Raw genomic sequence first — 14,997 nt, forward strand, 5'->3', positions numbered from 1 at the left:
CCCAGTAATGCATTTCAGTTCAGAGTCACGTATCTAAATTAAGCTTGGCAAGTATCTTTCATCGTTTCAGTCATAATAAGCTAACATGACTCCAGGGACAATACTTGGCGCAACAAATATCTATTTATTCTATCACCGTTCCATCCTTAAGAATGCTGTCGTGAGGATTGTGGACTTTCATCCACTGTACTATCAAAGCATCCTTCTCTATCCAAGTTTCCCCTATTGCTAAGTTATACCGGTAGTCCTGTAACAATGCCTCTTCGATTCGTACGCCATTCCGAAGTCGACGTTCTCATCATTGGCGCTGGCCCCGCTGGGCTCATGTGCGCGAATGCCCTGGCAAATGCGAGAGTCAATGTCCGGATCGTTGATCAAAAGTCAGTGGGCCAATCCCTTCCTTTCCCGCTTTAACTCAATCTTCCGTCAGGGCCTTCAAAATAACTACTGGTAGTGGTGATGGAATCTCACCACGCACAATTGAAGTTCTGCAGGTGAGAATGCTTCCTCGTTGACTACCTAAGACTGGATACTAACATGCTGGACACAGAGTTATGGACTTGCAGAGCGCCTTCTAAAGGAGTGTAACCAAATCCATCTAGCGGTATACCTTTCAAGACGGACTTTCAGGATATATGACTCATTGCATCTTAGGCATTCTACAATCCTTCGTCGACCGGCGGCATCGAGGTTCGTAAATTCCCATATCAACGAAGGATGTTCGCTGAATGTCTGCCATTAGCTTACCAACAGGACACCAAACGTAACAGCTTCATCTGCAAGGTACCCATTTGAGGTGTGTTCATAAATTGCACAGAAACTATATCGGCTGAATGTGATCAAGGGTACGCTCGATCAAGGAGTCATTCAAGACATTTTCTTGGATTCCATGGCATCGCTTGGGGTTGAGGTCGAACGATCTACGATACCGACTTCAATCGAGCTCTCTAAGGATGAAGACGAGTTGAAGGATCCCACGTCTTATCCTGTTCGTGTTGCGCTTCAACGACTAGACAAGTCCAAGGATGAACAAGAAGAAATTGTCCACGCTAAATTTGTTCTTGGTGGTGATGGTACGTTACGAAAATGTCGATCTTGCCAATATAATCATTTTCCTTGATAGGCGCTCACTCGTGGGTCCGCAAACAATTCGGCATCACGATGGATGGAGAACAGTCTGGTGAGAATATTTATTACTCGAAATTCTCAGCGAGCTCAGTCTCGACCGATAGATTCCATCTGGGGTGTCGTGGACTTCGTGCCAGACACCGACTTCCCGGATATCAGGAATAAGTGCCTCGCGCAATCCAACCACGGCTCACTCTTCGTCATTCCTCGAGAGAAGGATTACGTTCGGCTATATGTACAACTGGAAGACAAAGATGTCATCGATCCAGCGACGGGCAGGGTGGACAAGGACAGAATGGGTCCAGAGCAGATTCTTGAAGTAAGCGGTATCCACTATCATGGCGTGGTCAGCACTGATCAATATTCTCCTTAGACTGCCCAGAAATTGCTTGAGCCGTACAAGCTTGTCCAGAAGAGTGATTTTTTGTGGTGGACTATATATAGCGGTATGCATCTTACTGCTACTCACTATCAATTCATGTTCGTTTGACATTGTTACTCAAGTTGGACAACGAGTTGCCTCGAAGTTTTCCATTAAAGATCGAGTATTCATCGCTGGCGATGCTTGCCACACCCACACTCCGAAAGCAGGTAAGCGTCTTAAATTTGGCCCCTTTTCTAGGTTTGATTCTAATGGAACTTGCAGGACAAGGGATGAACGCGAGTATCAATGATACTCATAATCTAGGTATGTCTTCCGTTCCTATCGTTATCTAGCTAAATTGCTTTTTAGCTTGGAAAATCGCTCTAGCTGTACGTGGGTGGGCGGACATGTCACTATTGTCAACAGGTAAGCTCCTGTGAAGTTGTTTGACTCCTTGTTCATGCCCAGCCGATAGTACGAATCAGAGCGACGTAAATTTGCGTTAGAACTCATCGCATTTGATAAAAAATGGTCCACCCTTGTCTGTGGCCAGCCCTTGACTGAGGAGAACAGCGATGGTGTTTCGCCCGAACATCTCATGAAGTGAGATTATTCTATTGATAGTCTTTTCTTGTCACTGATCTTGCGAGGCTGTAGGACTTTCCAAACAGACTTTACCAGTGGCATCGGGATACACTATCATCCTTCACTTGCAGTAAATGACAGATACCAGGAGCTGGCTGGTGGTCTCGTCCTCGGCAAACGCGTTCCTCCGTACAAATTCATGCGGGCAGCAGACGCACGACCATTCGAGCTCCAGGACCTTCTTCCTTCGGACTTTTGCTTCAAGTTACTTGTGTTTACGGGTGAATTCAACGATCCGCTTCAACAAACGAGGGTCGAGTCGATGGTCGTGGACATGCAGAAACGGGAGAGCTTCCTCAACCGTCACACAACGCCTGGGAACTCGCCATTTGACATCATTACGATCAGCAAAGGCCGGAAGGATAAATTCAATATCTTGCGGCTCCCTACGCTTCTTCGCTCTCATTGGTCAAAGTGAGTGTTTGTCGATCTCTGACAAGTGTGATAGTATTGATCGAGGTGCTCTTAGAGTGTTTGTCGATGACACGGATCCCGCAGGTAGCTTTGGGGGAGAGGGTTACTCGTATTATGGAGTGGGATCTGAGGGGGCGTTGGTCGTTGTTCGTCCTGACGGTTATGTTGGAGCCATCGCTCCACTGGACCACGTTAAAGTCATTGATTCTTATTTCGCATCTTTCATGAAGATTCCCGCTTAGTCTCAATGACAAATCCTCTTCGAATGCTGGTTCGCTGTTTCATCACAGGACTAAATTCTAGGATATGATTGTTTTAACTATTTCCATACCCTCATATTAAACTTATTCCCATACACTCTATGGTATAACGCACCAAGTTTCATTCTTTTTGGAGATGAATCGCCGACGCAGAGTGATAGCAATTCACACCTTTGAAATTGAGAATCACGTTTTAGAACCGAGCTTGCTCAAACTGAGGCATAAGAACAATCAACGCTGATCTAACAATAACTTGAAAACGCATGAATAAGCGCCTGTCAAATTCTGGGCGCAGAAGCGCACCCTCGTGTACAGCACGTCGCATGAGTGTAGGGCAGGAGAAATAAGGAAGCGCGTGGGCTTTCACCGAGTGACGGGAGGGCTTGAGTCAATGGTGCGGGCACAGTTGTAGTACGGCGCGGCACCAGGGAAGAGGGAAGCTGGGCAACGCTTCAAGGGAGAATGACATGAAAGAGAGCTGAGGATGCATGTAGCTCAAATGTAGCGTTGATTAGCAGCAAATTGGCAGTCTCGTAGAAATTCGATTTGCCGACTTGCCGCGCTTGATTTAAAAGTCCGAGCGGAGTATGATCGGCATGCTTGGGTCGTGACATTCTCCGTCTCGTTCTGCGGACGTCAGGACTCAGCAGTCTGGATTTACCTTCACAATGCCCCATACCCGTAGTCTACGACGAAAAGAGGCAGAACGCGCTCGGGCTGCTGCTGCAGGACACTGCACTTAGGTCTCTTCGCTCCGAAGAACTCTGCCTGCAGATATGTCATTTACAACCTCGAACAGCTGAGAGCTCCTTGTTTCGCAGACTGCAGGTTGCATCTGACTCGCATTTGACCCCGTGTCACAGAAATAGGATGGAGGCGTGGAGACTCCCATCGCTTATGGTATCAAGGCAGACGAACTTCACAACCTACGAATCACCACCACTGAAGCAGTTTTTACGGATAAAACCTGTTCAATAAACGTTCTTATTTGTTCATCCACTGTGGGATCGGTATTTTCTCAACCGGGTGCCTGACTTTGTAGACGATAAGATTGGACCAAGCCCAAGCTCCGGATGGACAGCCCTGACGAGTTACTGGCGGGTTTACCTGTAGAAGAGGAGCCTGACCAGGACTCACGAGTACTATTGCGGGTGTTCGTTCGCCTTGGACAGCTTTTTGGTCCATTTTTGCTACCGCAGCAGCGTGTTAGAAAATAGAAGGGTATCGCGTCGAACCTTGACATCATTGCACAAGTCAACATACCTTCCGTTGACCCATTGTCGGCACCACAGAAATACTATAGGTCCGTGTCATCTCTCATGCACGATTCACCCGCTGCATGAAACGGGCCGGTTTATTCGGATTCTCACTGGCGGGCATTGTGTTTGACAGTTCGCCTTATGGTGCATTTTTGCTATCGCGGCAGCACCGTAACGAAAGACGGTCGTGTCGGTTTATGATATCATTGCGCAGTTCGAGGATATGGCTTTTGATCATTTTGTGAGCTACTCTTAGAGTCTAAAAATATGCGAAAACACTCAAAACGATTCTACCAATCGCTGTTCTGCCATTATTTTGTATAACTCGCCCAAAAATATTTCTACGGGCCCGTTACTGTACCGAGGCATGGAATGTGCCGAATGACTGCAGAATATTTGCTGACAATTCAAGAACGATCAAATGGTCACAGGGAGTTGCGGTCTCCTGCCAGTTGCGATGGTGCTATATCGTTTAAGGCCTATACCATTATATATTTGCTGATTAATCATCATGCCATCAGTATTCGCAAAGGCGCTCGACACGACAATAAGGTCGTAATTCAAAGCCTTCAATAATAACGCAATACCACCAACATAATGGTCGGAATAATTGCCAAGAGTACGCTACCATCCTTCATCTACTGCAACGGAGGAACACAAGACCGCTCATGTTACTTTGGGGTTTGCGGACATCGTCACAACAAAATTAAAATATCCTTTGGTAGTTCCCATGATTGCTTTTCATAAAATGTCACGTAGTACAATGATGTCATAATTAATCAATCATTGGCAGGAACATACCAACACGTGACGAATAAAGTTTTAGGGTGACAGTGTGTGATAGTGGCTGAATGTCACGCTCAAGCAGCGCAGTCGCTATGCTTCATACGCACAATAGGTTTATTTCAAGAGCACCCTGAATTCATGTACCATATGGATCAGTGCACAAAGTAACGATGATGACTCCCGCGCTGTTCATGGTATTCAACCTTGATGACCGTCCGGAGGCAATCATCACCTCAACAATCCATCAATCTGCAGAAGCGGTCTGTAAAGCTTTTTTTTCACTTTGGCACTGCCTGGAGTCGCATTCGACGCCTGCGTTGGTCGCTGACCACTAGCCTTTTCTTTCTCCACTCGCATACAAAAGACGCCTATCCAGCTTCACCCGCGGCCCAGGCCGTCGTTCAAGCGCCCATTTAGGGTTAGTGCAATCGAACACCTTACAGAAATTTTGCGTATATCAAACTCAAAAATATCCAGATCACACCAACACATCATAATGACCGTCTTCAGAGTGATGCCATCTTTGCTATCTCTATCACTGGTATGCAAGATATTCCGAGTCGTATTTCAAACGACCCCAGAAAATATTTATCGATATCCGATCCTACCGGCGTGACGCAGACTGGGAAATCACTAACATGGCTCTCCTGGGACAGCAGGCGCGACTCATTCCTATTTATTTACCAATATGCTGTCCTTAAGAATGATCTCTCGAGAATTGTGAACCTGCACCCCCGGTATCAAGACACACTCAACATTTGCGCCCATTGCTAAGTTATAGCGATTTTGCAATGCCTATTCCGTTCGTACGCCACTCTGAAGTCGATGTCCTAATTATTGGCGCTGGCCCTGCTGGGCTCATGTGCGCGAATGCCTTGGCATGTGCTAGAGTCAACGTCCGGATCGTCGATCAAAGGTCAGTAGGTTTATCCCTTCCGTTCCTGCTTTTAGCTCAACTTTCCACCAGGGCCTTCAAAGTAACTGCTGGTTATGGTGATGGAATTTCACCTCGTACTATTGAAGTTCTGCAGGTGAGAATACTTCCTTACCGACTGACCAGGACTCTGCATTAAGAAACTGGACATAGAGTTATGGACTTGCAGAGCGCCTTTTAAAGGAGTCTTCCCAAATACATTTAATGGTGCGCCTTTCAAGACGGACTTTCAGGATATATCACTCATGATTTCTTAGGCATTCTACAATCCTTCGTCGACTGGCGGCATCGAGGTTCGTAAATTTCCCTATCAACGAAGGATGTTCACTGAATTTCTGTCATTAGCTTACCAACAGGACACCAGACATAACAGCTTCGTCTGCAAGGTACCCATTCGAGGTGGGCTCATAAATTGGACAGAAATTATATTAGCTAAATAATATCAAGGCTGCGCTCCATCAAGGAGCCATTCAAGACATCTTCTTAGATTCTATGACATCGCTCGGCGTCGAGGTAGAGCGATCGACAATGCCAACTTCGATAGAGCTCTCCAAGGATGAACATGAGTTGAAGGATCCTGCATCTTATCCAGTTCGTGTTGCGCTCCAAAGCAAATCCGAGGATGAAAAACGAGAAGAAATTGTCCACGCTAAATTCGTTATTGGTGGTGATGGTACGCTCCGAACATGTCGATCTTTCAAATATAATCATTTTCCTCGGCAGGCGCTCACTCATGGATCCGCAAACAATTCAATATCACTATGGATGGAGAACAGTCTGGTAAGATCGTTGATACTCAAGATTCTCAGCAAGCTCAGTCTCGATCGATAGATGACATCTGGGGTGTCGTGGACTTTGTGCCAGACACCGACTTCCCGGATGTCAGGAATAAGTGCCTTGCACAATCTAACTACGGCTCAATGTTTCTCGTTCCTCGAGAACAGGATCGAGTTCGTGCATATGTGCAACTGGAGGACAAAGATGTCATTAATCCAGTGACGGGGAGGGTGGACAAGGATAAAATGGGTCCAGAGCAGATTTTTAAAGTAAGTTGTGTCCACTATATGCTCAGCAGTCATCAATGTTCCCCTTAGACTGCCCAGAAATTGCTTGAACCGTACAAGCTTGTCCAGAAGAGTGATTTTTCGTGGTGGACTATATATAGTGGTATGCATCTTATTACTACTCACTATCAATTCGTGTCCGTTTGACATTTTGACTCCAAGTTGGGCAACGAGTGGCTTCGCAGTTCTCCGTCAAAAATCGAGTATTTATCGCTGGCGATGCTTGCCACACCCATTCTCCTAAAGCAGGCAAGCGTCTTGAATCTGGCTCATTCCCCTAGTCTGCTTACAATGGAACTTCCAGGTCAAGGGATGAATGCGAGTATCAATGATACTCACAATCTAGGTATGTCTTCCGTTCCCGTTGTCACGATTGAGCTAAATTGCTTTCTCAGCTTGGAAAATTGCTCTGGCTGTTCGTGGATGGGCGGACATGTCCCTATTGTCAACGGCAAGCTCTTCCACATTTGTTTGACTCCTTGCTCACGCCCCGCTTATAGTACGAATCAGAGCGTCGAAAATTCGCATTAGAATTGATCGCATTTGATAAAAAATGGTCTACCCTTGTCTGTGGCCAGCCTTTGACTGAGCAGAACAGCGATGGTGTTTCGCCCGAACATCTCGTTAAGTGAGATTATTCTATTGACCGTCTTTTTCTGTTACTAATCCCGCGAGGTCCTAGGGCTTTCCAAACAGACTTTACCAGTGGCATTGGGATACATTATCACCCTTCAGTTGCAGTGAATGACAGATACCAGGAGATAGCTGGTGGTCTCGTCCTCGGCAAACGCGTTCCTCCGTACAAATTCATGCGGGCAGCAGACGCACGACCATTCGAGCTCCAGGACCTTCTTCCTGCGGACTTTCTCTTCAAGTTACTTGTTTTTACTGGTGAATTCAACGATCCGCTTCAGCAAGCAAGGGTCGAGTCCATGGTCGTGGACATGCAGAAACGGGAGAGTTTCCTGAATCGTTATGTGACGCTTGGAAACTCACCATTCGACATCATCACGATCAGCAAAGGCCGGAAGGAAACATTCAATATCTTGCGGCTCCCTACGCTTCTTCGCTCTCATTGGTCAAAGTGAGTGTTTGTCAATCTCTGTCAAGTGTGATAATATTGATCGTGGTGCCCTTAGGGTGTTTGTCGATGACACGGATACCACTGGTAGCTTTGGAGGAGAAGGTTACTCATATTATGGAGTGGGACCCGAAGGGGCAGTGGTTGCCGTTCGTCCTGATGGCTATGTTGGAGCCATCGCTCCTTTGGATCGCATTGAAGTCCTTGACGCGTATTTCGCATCCTTCATGAAGATTCCCGCTTAGTCTCAACGACGAATCTTTTTGGAATGCTGTTTCATCACTGGACTAGTGCTTAGGATACAACTGTTTTAACTATTTCCATACCCTCGGACCAAACTTATTCCCACATACATTTTATGGTACAACATTATGTTTCATTCTTTTTGGAGATGGGTGAAATTTAAATTGGAGATCATGTCTTAGAGCTGAGCTTGCTTCAATAGTCGATGAGGCATCAGAACCATCCGTTGATTGAGCGAGGACTTGGAGCTTTGAGCAGACATTTAGGCATGTACGTTTCACCTGTGAATTTGCACTGGCAGTGTAACGGAGACTAGAAAGTAACCGAAAGAATAAACGAGTGTATTTGGTCTCACACCATGTCCGGATGTGTTTTTGAGTCGAGATAACAAAGTACAATGATGTCATGCGAACACGCGACGAATAAGTGACAGTGTGTGGCTGAGTGTCACGCTAAAACAGCACAGTCGCCTTCATGCATAATTAAAGGTATAGTACATTTATTTCAAGAGCACCCTGGATTCATCTGTCATATGGACTAGTGCATTGCAAAAGTCGCATCCAATGATGATGACTCCCGCGTTGTTCACGGTATTCGACCTCAATGACCGTGGCCGTCCGGAGCCAATCATTATCTCAACAATCCATTAATACTGTACGCAGAAGCAGTCTGTAAAGCATTTTTTCTCACCTTGTCACTGTTCAGAGTCCTAGTCGACGCCTACGTTGGTCGCTGATATGATCAGCCTGTCCTTCCGAGTCCCACACTTGCATGCAGACGAGGCTTATTCCGTCGGCTTCACCCCAGGCCCGTCGCTTAGTATTTAGGGTTAGCGCAATGAACACCTTACAGAACTTTTACCTCAAAAGATATCCAGATCACCATATCATAATGGTCGTCTCCGGACTAATGCATTTTTGCTATCTATATCACTGATATGCAAGATATTCCAAGTCATATCTAAAACAACCCCAGAAAAATTTCTTTCGATCAATATCCGATCCTACGCCGACTGGGAAGTCGCTAACATGGCTCCTGGGACAGCAGGCGCGACTTATTGCTATTTATTCTACCACAGTGCTATCCTTAAGAATGCTCTCTTGAGAATCGTGGACCTGCACCCCCTGTTATCAAGACACACTCTACATCTCCTTTATTACCAAGTTTTCGCAATGCCTACTCCGTTCGTAGGCCGCTCTGAAGTCGACGTTCTAATTATTGGCGCTGGCCCTGCTGGGCTCATGTGCGCGAATGCCCTGGCATGTGCGAGAGTCAATGTCCGGATCGTCGATCAAAAGTCAGTGGTTCGATTCCTTCCTTTCCCGCTTTAACTCAATCTTCCGTCAGGGCCTTCAAAATAACTACTGGTAGTGGTGATGGAATCTCACCTCGCACTATTGAAGTTCTGCAGGTGAGAATGCTTCCTCGATAACCGACTAGGACTGTATACTAACAAGCTGGACAAAGAGTTATGGACTTGCAGAGCGCCTTCTAAAGGAATGTAACCAAATCCATTTCGCGGTACGCCTTTCAAGACGGACTTTCAGGATATATGACTCATTGTATCTTAGGCATTCTACAATCCTTCGTCGACCGGCGGCATCGAGGTTCGTAAATTTCCCTATCAACGAAGGATGTTCCCTGAATTTCTGTGATTAGCTTACCAACAGGACACCAAACATAACAGCTCCGTCTGCAAGATACCCGTTCGAGGTGTGTTCATAAATTGTACAGAAACTATATCAGCTGAATATGGTCAAGGGTACGCTTGATCAAGGAATCATTCAAAACATCTTCTTGGATTCCATGGCATCGCTGGGCGTTGAGGTCGAACGATCTACGATACCGACTTCAATCGAGCTCTCTAAGGATGAAGACGAGTTGAAGGATCCCACGTCTTATCCTGTTCGTGTTGCGCTTCAACGACTAGACAAGTCCAAGGATGAACAAGAAGAAATTGTCCACGCTAAATTTGTTCTTGGTGGTGATGGTACGTTGCGAAAATGTCGATCTTGCCAATATAATCATTTTCCTTGATAGGCGCTCACTCGTGGGTCCGCAAACAATTCGGCATCACGATGGATGGAGAACAGTCTGGTGAGAATATTTATTACTCGAAATTCTCAGCGAGCTCAGTCTCGACCGATAGATTCCATCTGGGGTGTCGTGGACTTCGTGCCAGACACCGACTTCCCGGATATCAGGAATAAGTGCCTCGCGCAATCCAACCACGGCTCACTCTTCGTCATTCCTCGAGAGAAGGATTACGTTCGGCTATATGTACAACTGGAAGACAAAGATGTCATCGATCCAGCGACGGGCAGGGTGGACAAGGACAGAATGGGTCCAGAGCAGATTCTTGAAGTAAGCGGTATCCACTATCATGGCGTGGTCAGCACTGATCAATATTCTCCTTAGACTGCCCAGAAATTGCTTGAGCCGTACAAGCTTGTCCAGAAGAGTGATTTTTTGTGGTGGACTATATATAGCGGTATGCATCTTACTGCTACTCACTATCAATTCATGTTCGTTTGACATTTTAACTCAAGTTGGGCAACGGGTGGCTTCGCAGTTCTCCGTCAAAAATCGAGTATTTATCGCTGGCGATGCTTGCCACACCCATTCTCCTAAAGCAGGTAAGCGTCTTCAATCTGGCCCCTTTTCCTGGCCTGATTCCAATGGAACTTGCAGGACAAGGGATGAACGCGAGTATCAACGATACTCATAATCTAGGTATGTCTTCCGTTCCTATCGTTATCTAGCTAAATTGCTTTTTAGCTTGGAAAATCGCTCTAGCTGTACGTGGGTGGGCGGACATGTCACTATTGTCAACGGTAGGCTCCTGTGCAGTTGTTCGACTCCTTTCTCATGCCCAGCCGATAGTACGAATCAGAGCGACGTAAATTCGCATTAGAACTGATCGCATTCGATAAAAAATGGTCCACCCTTGTCTGTGGCCAGCCTTTGACTGAGCAAAACAACGATGGTGTTTCGCCCGAACATCTCGTGGAGTGAGATTATTCTGCCGACAGTCTTTTTCTGTTACTAATCTCGCGAGGTCGTAGAACGTTCCAAACAGACTTCACCAGTGGCATTGGGATACACTATCATCCTTCAGTTGCAGTAAATGACAGATACCAGGAGCTGGCTGGTGGTCTTGTCCTCGGAAAACGTGTCCCTCCGTACAAATTCATGCGGGCAGCAGACGCACGGTCATTCGAGCTCCAGGACCTTCTTCCTTCGGACTTTTGCTTCAAGTTACTTGTGTTTACGGGTGATTTCAACGATCCGCTTCAACAAGCGAGGGTCGAGTCGATGGTCGCGAACATACAGAAACGGGAGAGCTTCCTCAACCGTTACGCGATGCGTGGAAACTCACCATTCGACATCATTACGATCAGCAAAGGCCGGAAGGATACGTTTAATATCTTGCGGCTCCCTACGCTTCTTCGCTCTCATTGGTCGAAGTGAGTGCTTGCCAGCCTCTGTCAAGTGTGATAATATTGATCGTGGTGCCCTTAGGGTGTTTGTCGATGACACTGAATCCACCGGTAGCTTTGGTGGAGAAGGTTACTCGTATTATGGAGTGGGACCCGAGGGGGCGCTGGTTGCTGTTCGTCCTGATGGCTATGTTGGAGCCATCGCTCCACTGGATCGCGTTGGGGTGCTTGATGCATATTTTGCTTCTTTCATGAAGATCCCCGCCAAGTTCATACTATAGCAAGAACATTTAGATATTCGTCGGTGTCATTGGTCAGCTTGGGACGCAGGCCATCGAACAACTTATATATCAGACTATTCCACATAGTACACAGGACAAGGAAGGCAGGTCAATCAGGCGTCAAAGTTTCAGTATCATGCATAGATCACACATAATGATTGAACTTTCTATGATGCGAGTGCAGTCAAAATTGCGTGGTGCAGGGAGTGGACCCGATCTTATGAAGAGAGGTTGATACGATAGCGCATGGCTCTACAAGGGCCTTTGGGAAGTAGCTTGATCAATCGGTCTCGCTTCACAATCTGCCCATCCTTTCCAAAGTGGCATGCAGGATCGAAGGACCAGTGCAACAAACCAACAAACAAGTCCTGTATTCCTTGAATATAGATAAGTGCCTACCTATCAATCTCTTTTCCCCACGAGGGGAGGATAGCAAGTTCCTTTCTCGCGGTTGCCCAGCTCCTTAGCCGCAGCAAGGAAGAAAAAGTCAAATGCGTGGATGACACGCTCAGTGCAGCTGGGGCTAACGGTCTCTGTAAAGTAACCGGAAAACCCAAAGGAACATAAGGACCATCAGAAAGTATGCGATTGGAAAAAATGTACAGTTTACAAACCACTCCAACAGGGTCTTCGCATCTGAAAGTCAATGGGAACGCGTAATGCAGAAACACGATATTCATGCATTTCCCTCATATCATCGATGTAGCCGTCTACCGTGAATGTCCAGTGCAGGAGGTCTTGGAGATGGGAAGCATCTGTATGAAAGTAACAAGATACAATTATGTCACGTACACGCAAGGCCAAGAAGTGATGGTATAGAAGCCGTCCACGGAGGTTATCGAGCTCGTGCTATAGTGAATGCCGAGATAAACTGACAACAATGAGAGATGCAATTCGGGATATTGTCGTGTCACTTTTAAAACATGCCCATCTGGATGTGTCGAAATTCGGCCACGAAACGCCTGATAAGAAAGCGGTGAGCAGACGTCATAAGGCTGAAATTCACCTACACCACAATATTGGATAACTGAATGACTACCCGTAGGCAAAACAGAAAGCGTACTTTAGAAGATATTCGCAAAAGACAAGCCGTACAGAAGATAAAACCGTAACATACAACATCTCAGTGAAAATCAACTACCATAATACAGTCTGGTGGACGATGGGGAAGGTATGCCTTCTCTTGATAACGAAGACGCGAGAATGTTAGGAACCACACTGGATGCTGGAGTCGTATCAGGACAATACAGCAATATTGGAATGGATACTGCATTACTCGTACCCTGGCCTGTTCAACTTAAGCCACAGCGCTCCGGAGGCATTTAATAAGCTGCCGATGGAGTGAAGGAGCTGTTATGGTACGGTTTGTGAGGCGTGGGCGGCGATGTGGGTATATGGAGTGACACCCTAAGATGAGGGAATAGATAATAAAGATGTTGGTTGCGAAAGGGCCATCCAAGTCTATTCGACACCATTGCACGTTTCTTGGTAAATTGATTGAGTTTCATGTGGTGTACATGCGGCAGTATCAATCCATATCGTCAATATCCGTAATTTCTGCACTAGTTCCACTCTAAGAAAGTCTTCATTTTGATTTGCGACCCGGTATAACCAGAGGCTGGTTTTTTACGGTCGCAAGACGTTCCACTGCACCCATTCTAAATGTGGACGGAGCACGTATGGTAGCTTTCGAAGAATCAGAAATGGGACCAGAAGACGGATGAACTGGCCCATATGCTGAAGCCGACCGCATGGGTGTATCGACGGATCTGGGGGAAATGACAAGCTGATCATCTTCGACCAAGGCAGAAGACGACTCTTCAGACGATGGTGTCGGGAAAAACAGCTTGAAAGGCAGTTTCTGAGGCTTGATGGCTTCTCCCGCCTTGACGAGACCATCTTCTGGCTCATCGAGATCAAATAACACAGGAATTTCGGTTTCGTCGGTTGCAATCTGACGCCAGGCCACGCCCCACTGCACATCGAGCTTCATTGAATGCGCCCGAATGCTCTCGAGGCCCGCACGGAGGTGTTGTATGAGATCGGGGAGGGGCATGCGGTAACTCAGGAGAGTAGGCGACATAACATATGTCCAGTCTTTGTTTATGTAAGAAAAAGAGACAAGTGAACATCATTCTCATGACGTACCTTGGAGAATTAGATGCCTGGTAGGCGCAGGATTCGATACCAGCCCCAGATTAGACGGGGTGATCGACGATACCAAGCTGGCAAGTTTTGAGTCGCGACGCATACGATCAATATTTTTCTTGGGCTTCCTAACAGCGCTCGAGGATTCTTCAGGCCCACGTTCCTTACCCAGTTGTCTGCTATTGTCATTGTCTTTCAGCTCAGCATCAGCACCTCGGGCAACAATGAGCTCAAAAGCAGACCTGATGCGCATCGCGATCCTATTGCGCACCACTGCCCTCTTGTTCGTGTTCTTTTTCGAAATCATGAATACTATGCTCATATCTACTCTCTTCGAACTGTCCTTCCGTTCCCCCCGCGGTACCATGGCAGGGCGCTCCATCTGAGAGGAACGCCTCTCAAATTCTGGGCGCAGAAGCGCACCCTTGGGTACAGCGCGTAGCGTGAATGCAGGACAGGAGAATTGAGGAAATGCGTGAGCTTTCCATCGAGTGGCAGGGTGCGTTGGATCAACGGTGCGGGCACGGTTGTACGGCGCGCTACCAGGGAAAAGTACTGGAAGAGGGGAGCCGGGTGTTACATTGCAACGCTTTAAGGAAGAATAATGAGAGAATGTGACATGAAAGCGAGAGGACGCACGTTGATTGAACGAATACCTGGAGCCTTGGGTAGTCTAGAGAGGTCAAGACATTTAGGCATGTAGCTTGCTACCAGCGTTTCACTTGGTGAAAGTTCGATATGCCGATTTGCCGCGACTGATTTGAAAGTCCGAGCGGTGTTTATCCCAGCCGACACAACTCACATCTCGGACATGTCCAGCTGAAGCACAAGACGCTACAGATTTAACTCGACATGATCCATACCTTCAATCTACGGCGAGAAGAGGCAGAACGCACTCCGGCGGCTTCTGCAGGGGATCTCCACACCTTTTCATTTTTGTCTGAAGATCA

The 14,997-nt window shown here is 46.9% G+C and overlaps 4 protein-coding genes across 4 annotated transcripts; 3 read left to right on the forward strand and 1 right to left on the reverse strand.

Moving 5' to 3' along the window:
• Positions 1-255: 255 nt before the first annotated feature.
• EDB93DRAFT_1075367 (FAD binding domain-containing protein) lies at positions 256-2,793 on the forward strand (the record flags this gene model as incomplete). The annotated part of the gene is given in 16 exon segments (XM_041445158.1): positions 256-380; positions 431-494; positions 551-604; positions 655-690; positions 743-796; positions 845-1,073; positions 1,124-1,180; positions 1,233-1,447; positions 1,502-1,574; positions 1,633-1,719; positions 1,775-1,816; positions 1,862-1,918; positions 1,935-1,936; positions 1,968-2,095; positions 2,150-2,551; positions 2,607-2,793. The coding sequence occupies 16 exon segments, from the start codon at positions 256-258 to the stop codon at positions 2,791-2,793; spliced, it is 1,812 nt and encodes a 603-aa protein (XP_041313227.1).
• Positions 2,794-5,560: 2,767 nt separating this feature from the next.
• Positions 5,561-8,236, forward strand: EDB93DRAFT_290955 (FAD binding domain-containing protein). Its single transcript, XM_041455990.1, has 15 exons — positions 5,561-5,772; positions 5,824-5,887; positions 5,944-5,997; positions 6,048-6,083; positions 6,136-6,189; positions 6,238-6,463; positions 6,514-6,570; positions 6,622-6,836; positions 6,894-6,957; positions 7,017-7,103; positions 7,159-7,200; positions 7,250-7,305; positions 7,355-7,482; positions 7,537-7,938; positions 7,994-8,236. The coding sequence occupies exons 1-15, from the start codon at positions 5,648-5,650 to the stop codon at positions 8,178-8,180; spliced, it is 1,797 nt and encodes a 598-aa protein (XP_041313228.1). The 5' UTR covers positions 5,561-5,647; the 3' UTR covers positions 8,181-8,236.
• Positions 8,237-9,350: 1,114 nt separating this feature from the next.
• EDB93DRAFT_1115982 (FAD binding domain-containing protein) lies at positions 9,351-11,899 on the forward strand (the record flags this gene model as incomplete). Its single annotated transcript, XM_041448312.1, has 15 exons — positions 9,351-9,475; positions 9,526-9,589; positions 9,646-9,699; positions 9,750-9,785; positions 9,838-9,891; positions 9,940-10,168; positions 10,219-10,275; positions 10,328-10,542; positions 10,597-10,669; positions 10,728-10,814; positions 10,870-10,911; positions 10,957-11,012; positions 11,062-11,189; positions 11,244-11,645; positions 11,701-11,899. 15 exons carry the CDS (start codon positions 9,351-9,353, stop codon positions 11,897-11,899), a joined length of 1,821 nt encoding a protein of 606 aa, XP_041313229.1.
• Positions 11,900-13,871: 1,972 nt separating this feature from the next.
• EDB93DRAFT_1070688 (uncharacterized protein) lies at positions 13,872-14,746 on the reverse strand (the record flags this gene model as incomplete). The annotated part of the gene is made up of 3 exons (XM_041444962.1): positions 13,872-13,996; positions 14,153-14,636; positions 14,687-14,746. Coding segments are annotated over 3 exons (669 nt in total), but the record flags the coding sequence as incomplete, so codon positions are not given.
• Between the last annotated feature and the right edge of the window lie 251 nt (positions 14,747-14,997).

This window comes from Suillus bovinus, assembly GCF_016758785.1.
Source record: "Suillus bovinus strain UH-Sbo-P2 chromosome Unknown EDB93scaffold_2, whole genome shotgun sequence".
Lineage (NCBI taxonomy): Eukaryota > Fungi > Basidiomycota > Agaricomycetes > Boletales > Suillaceae > Suillus > Suillus bovinus.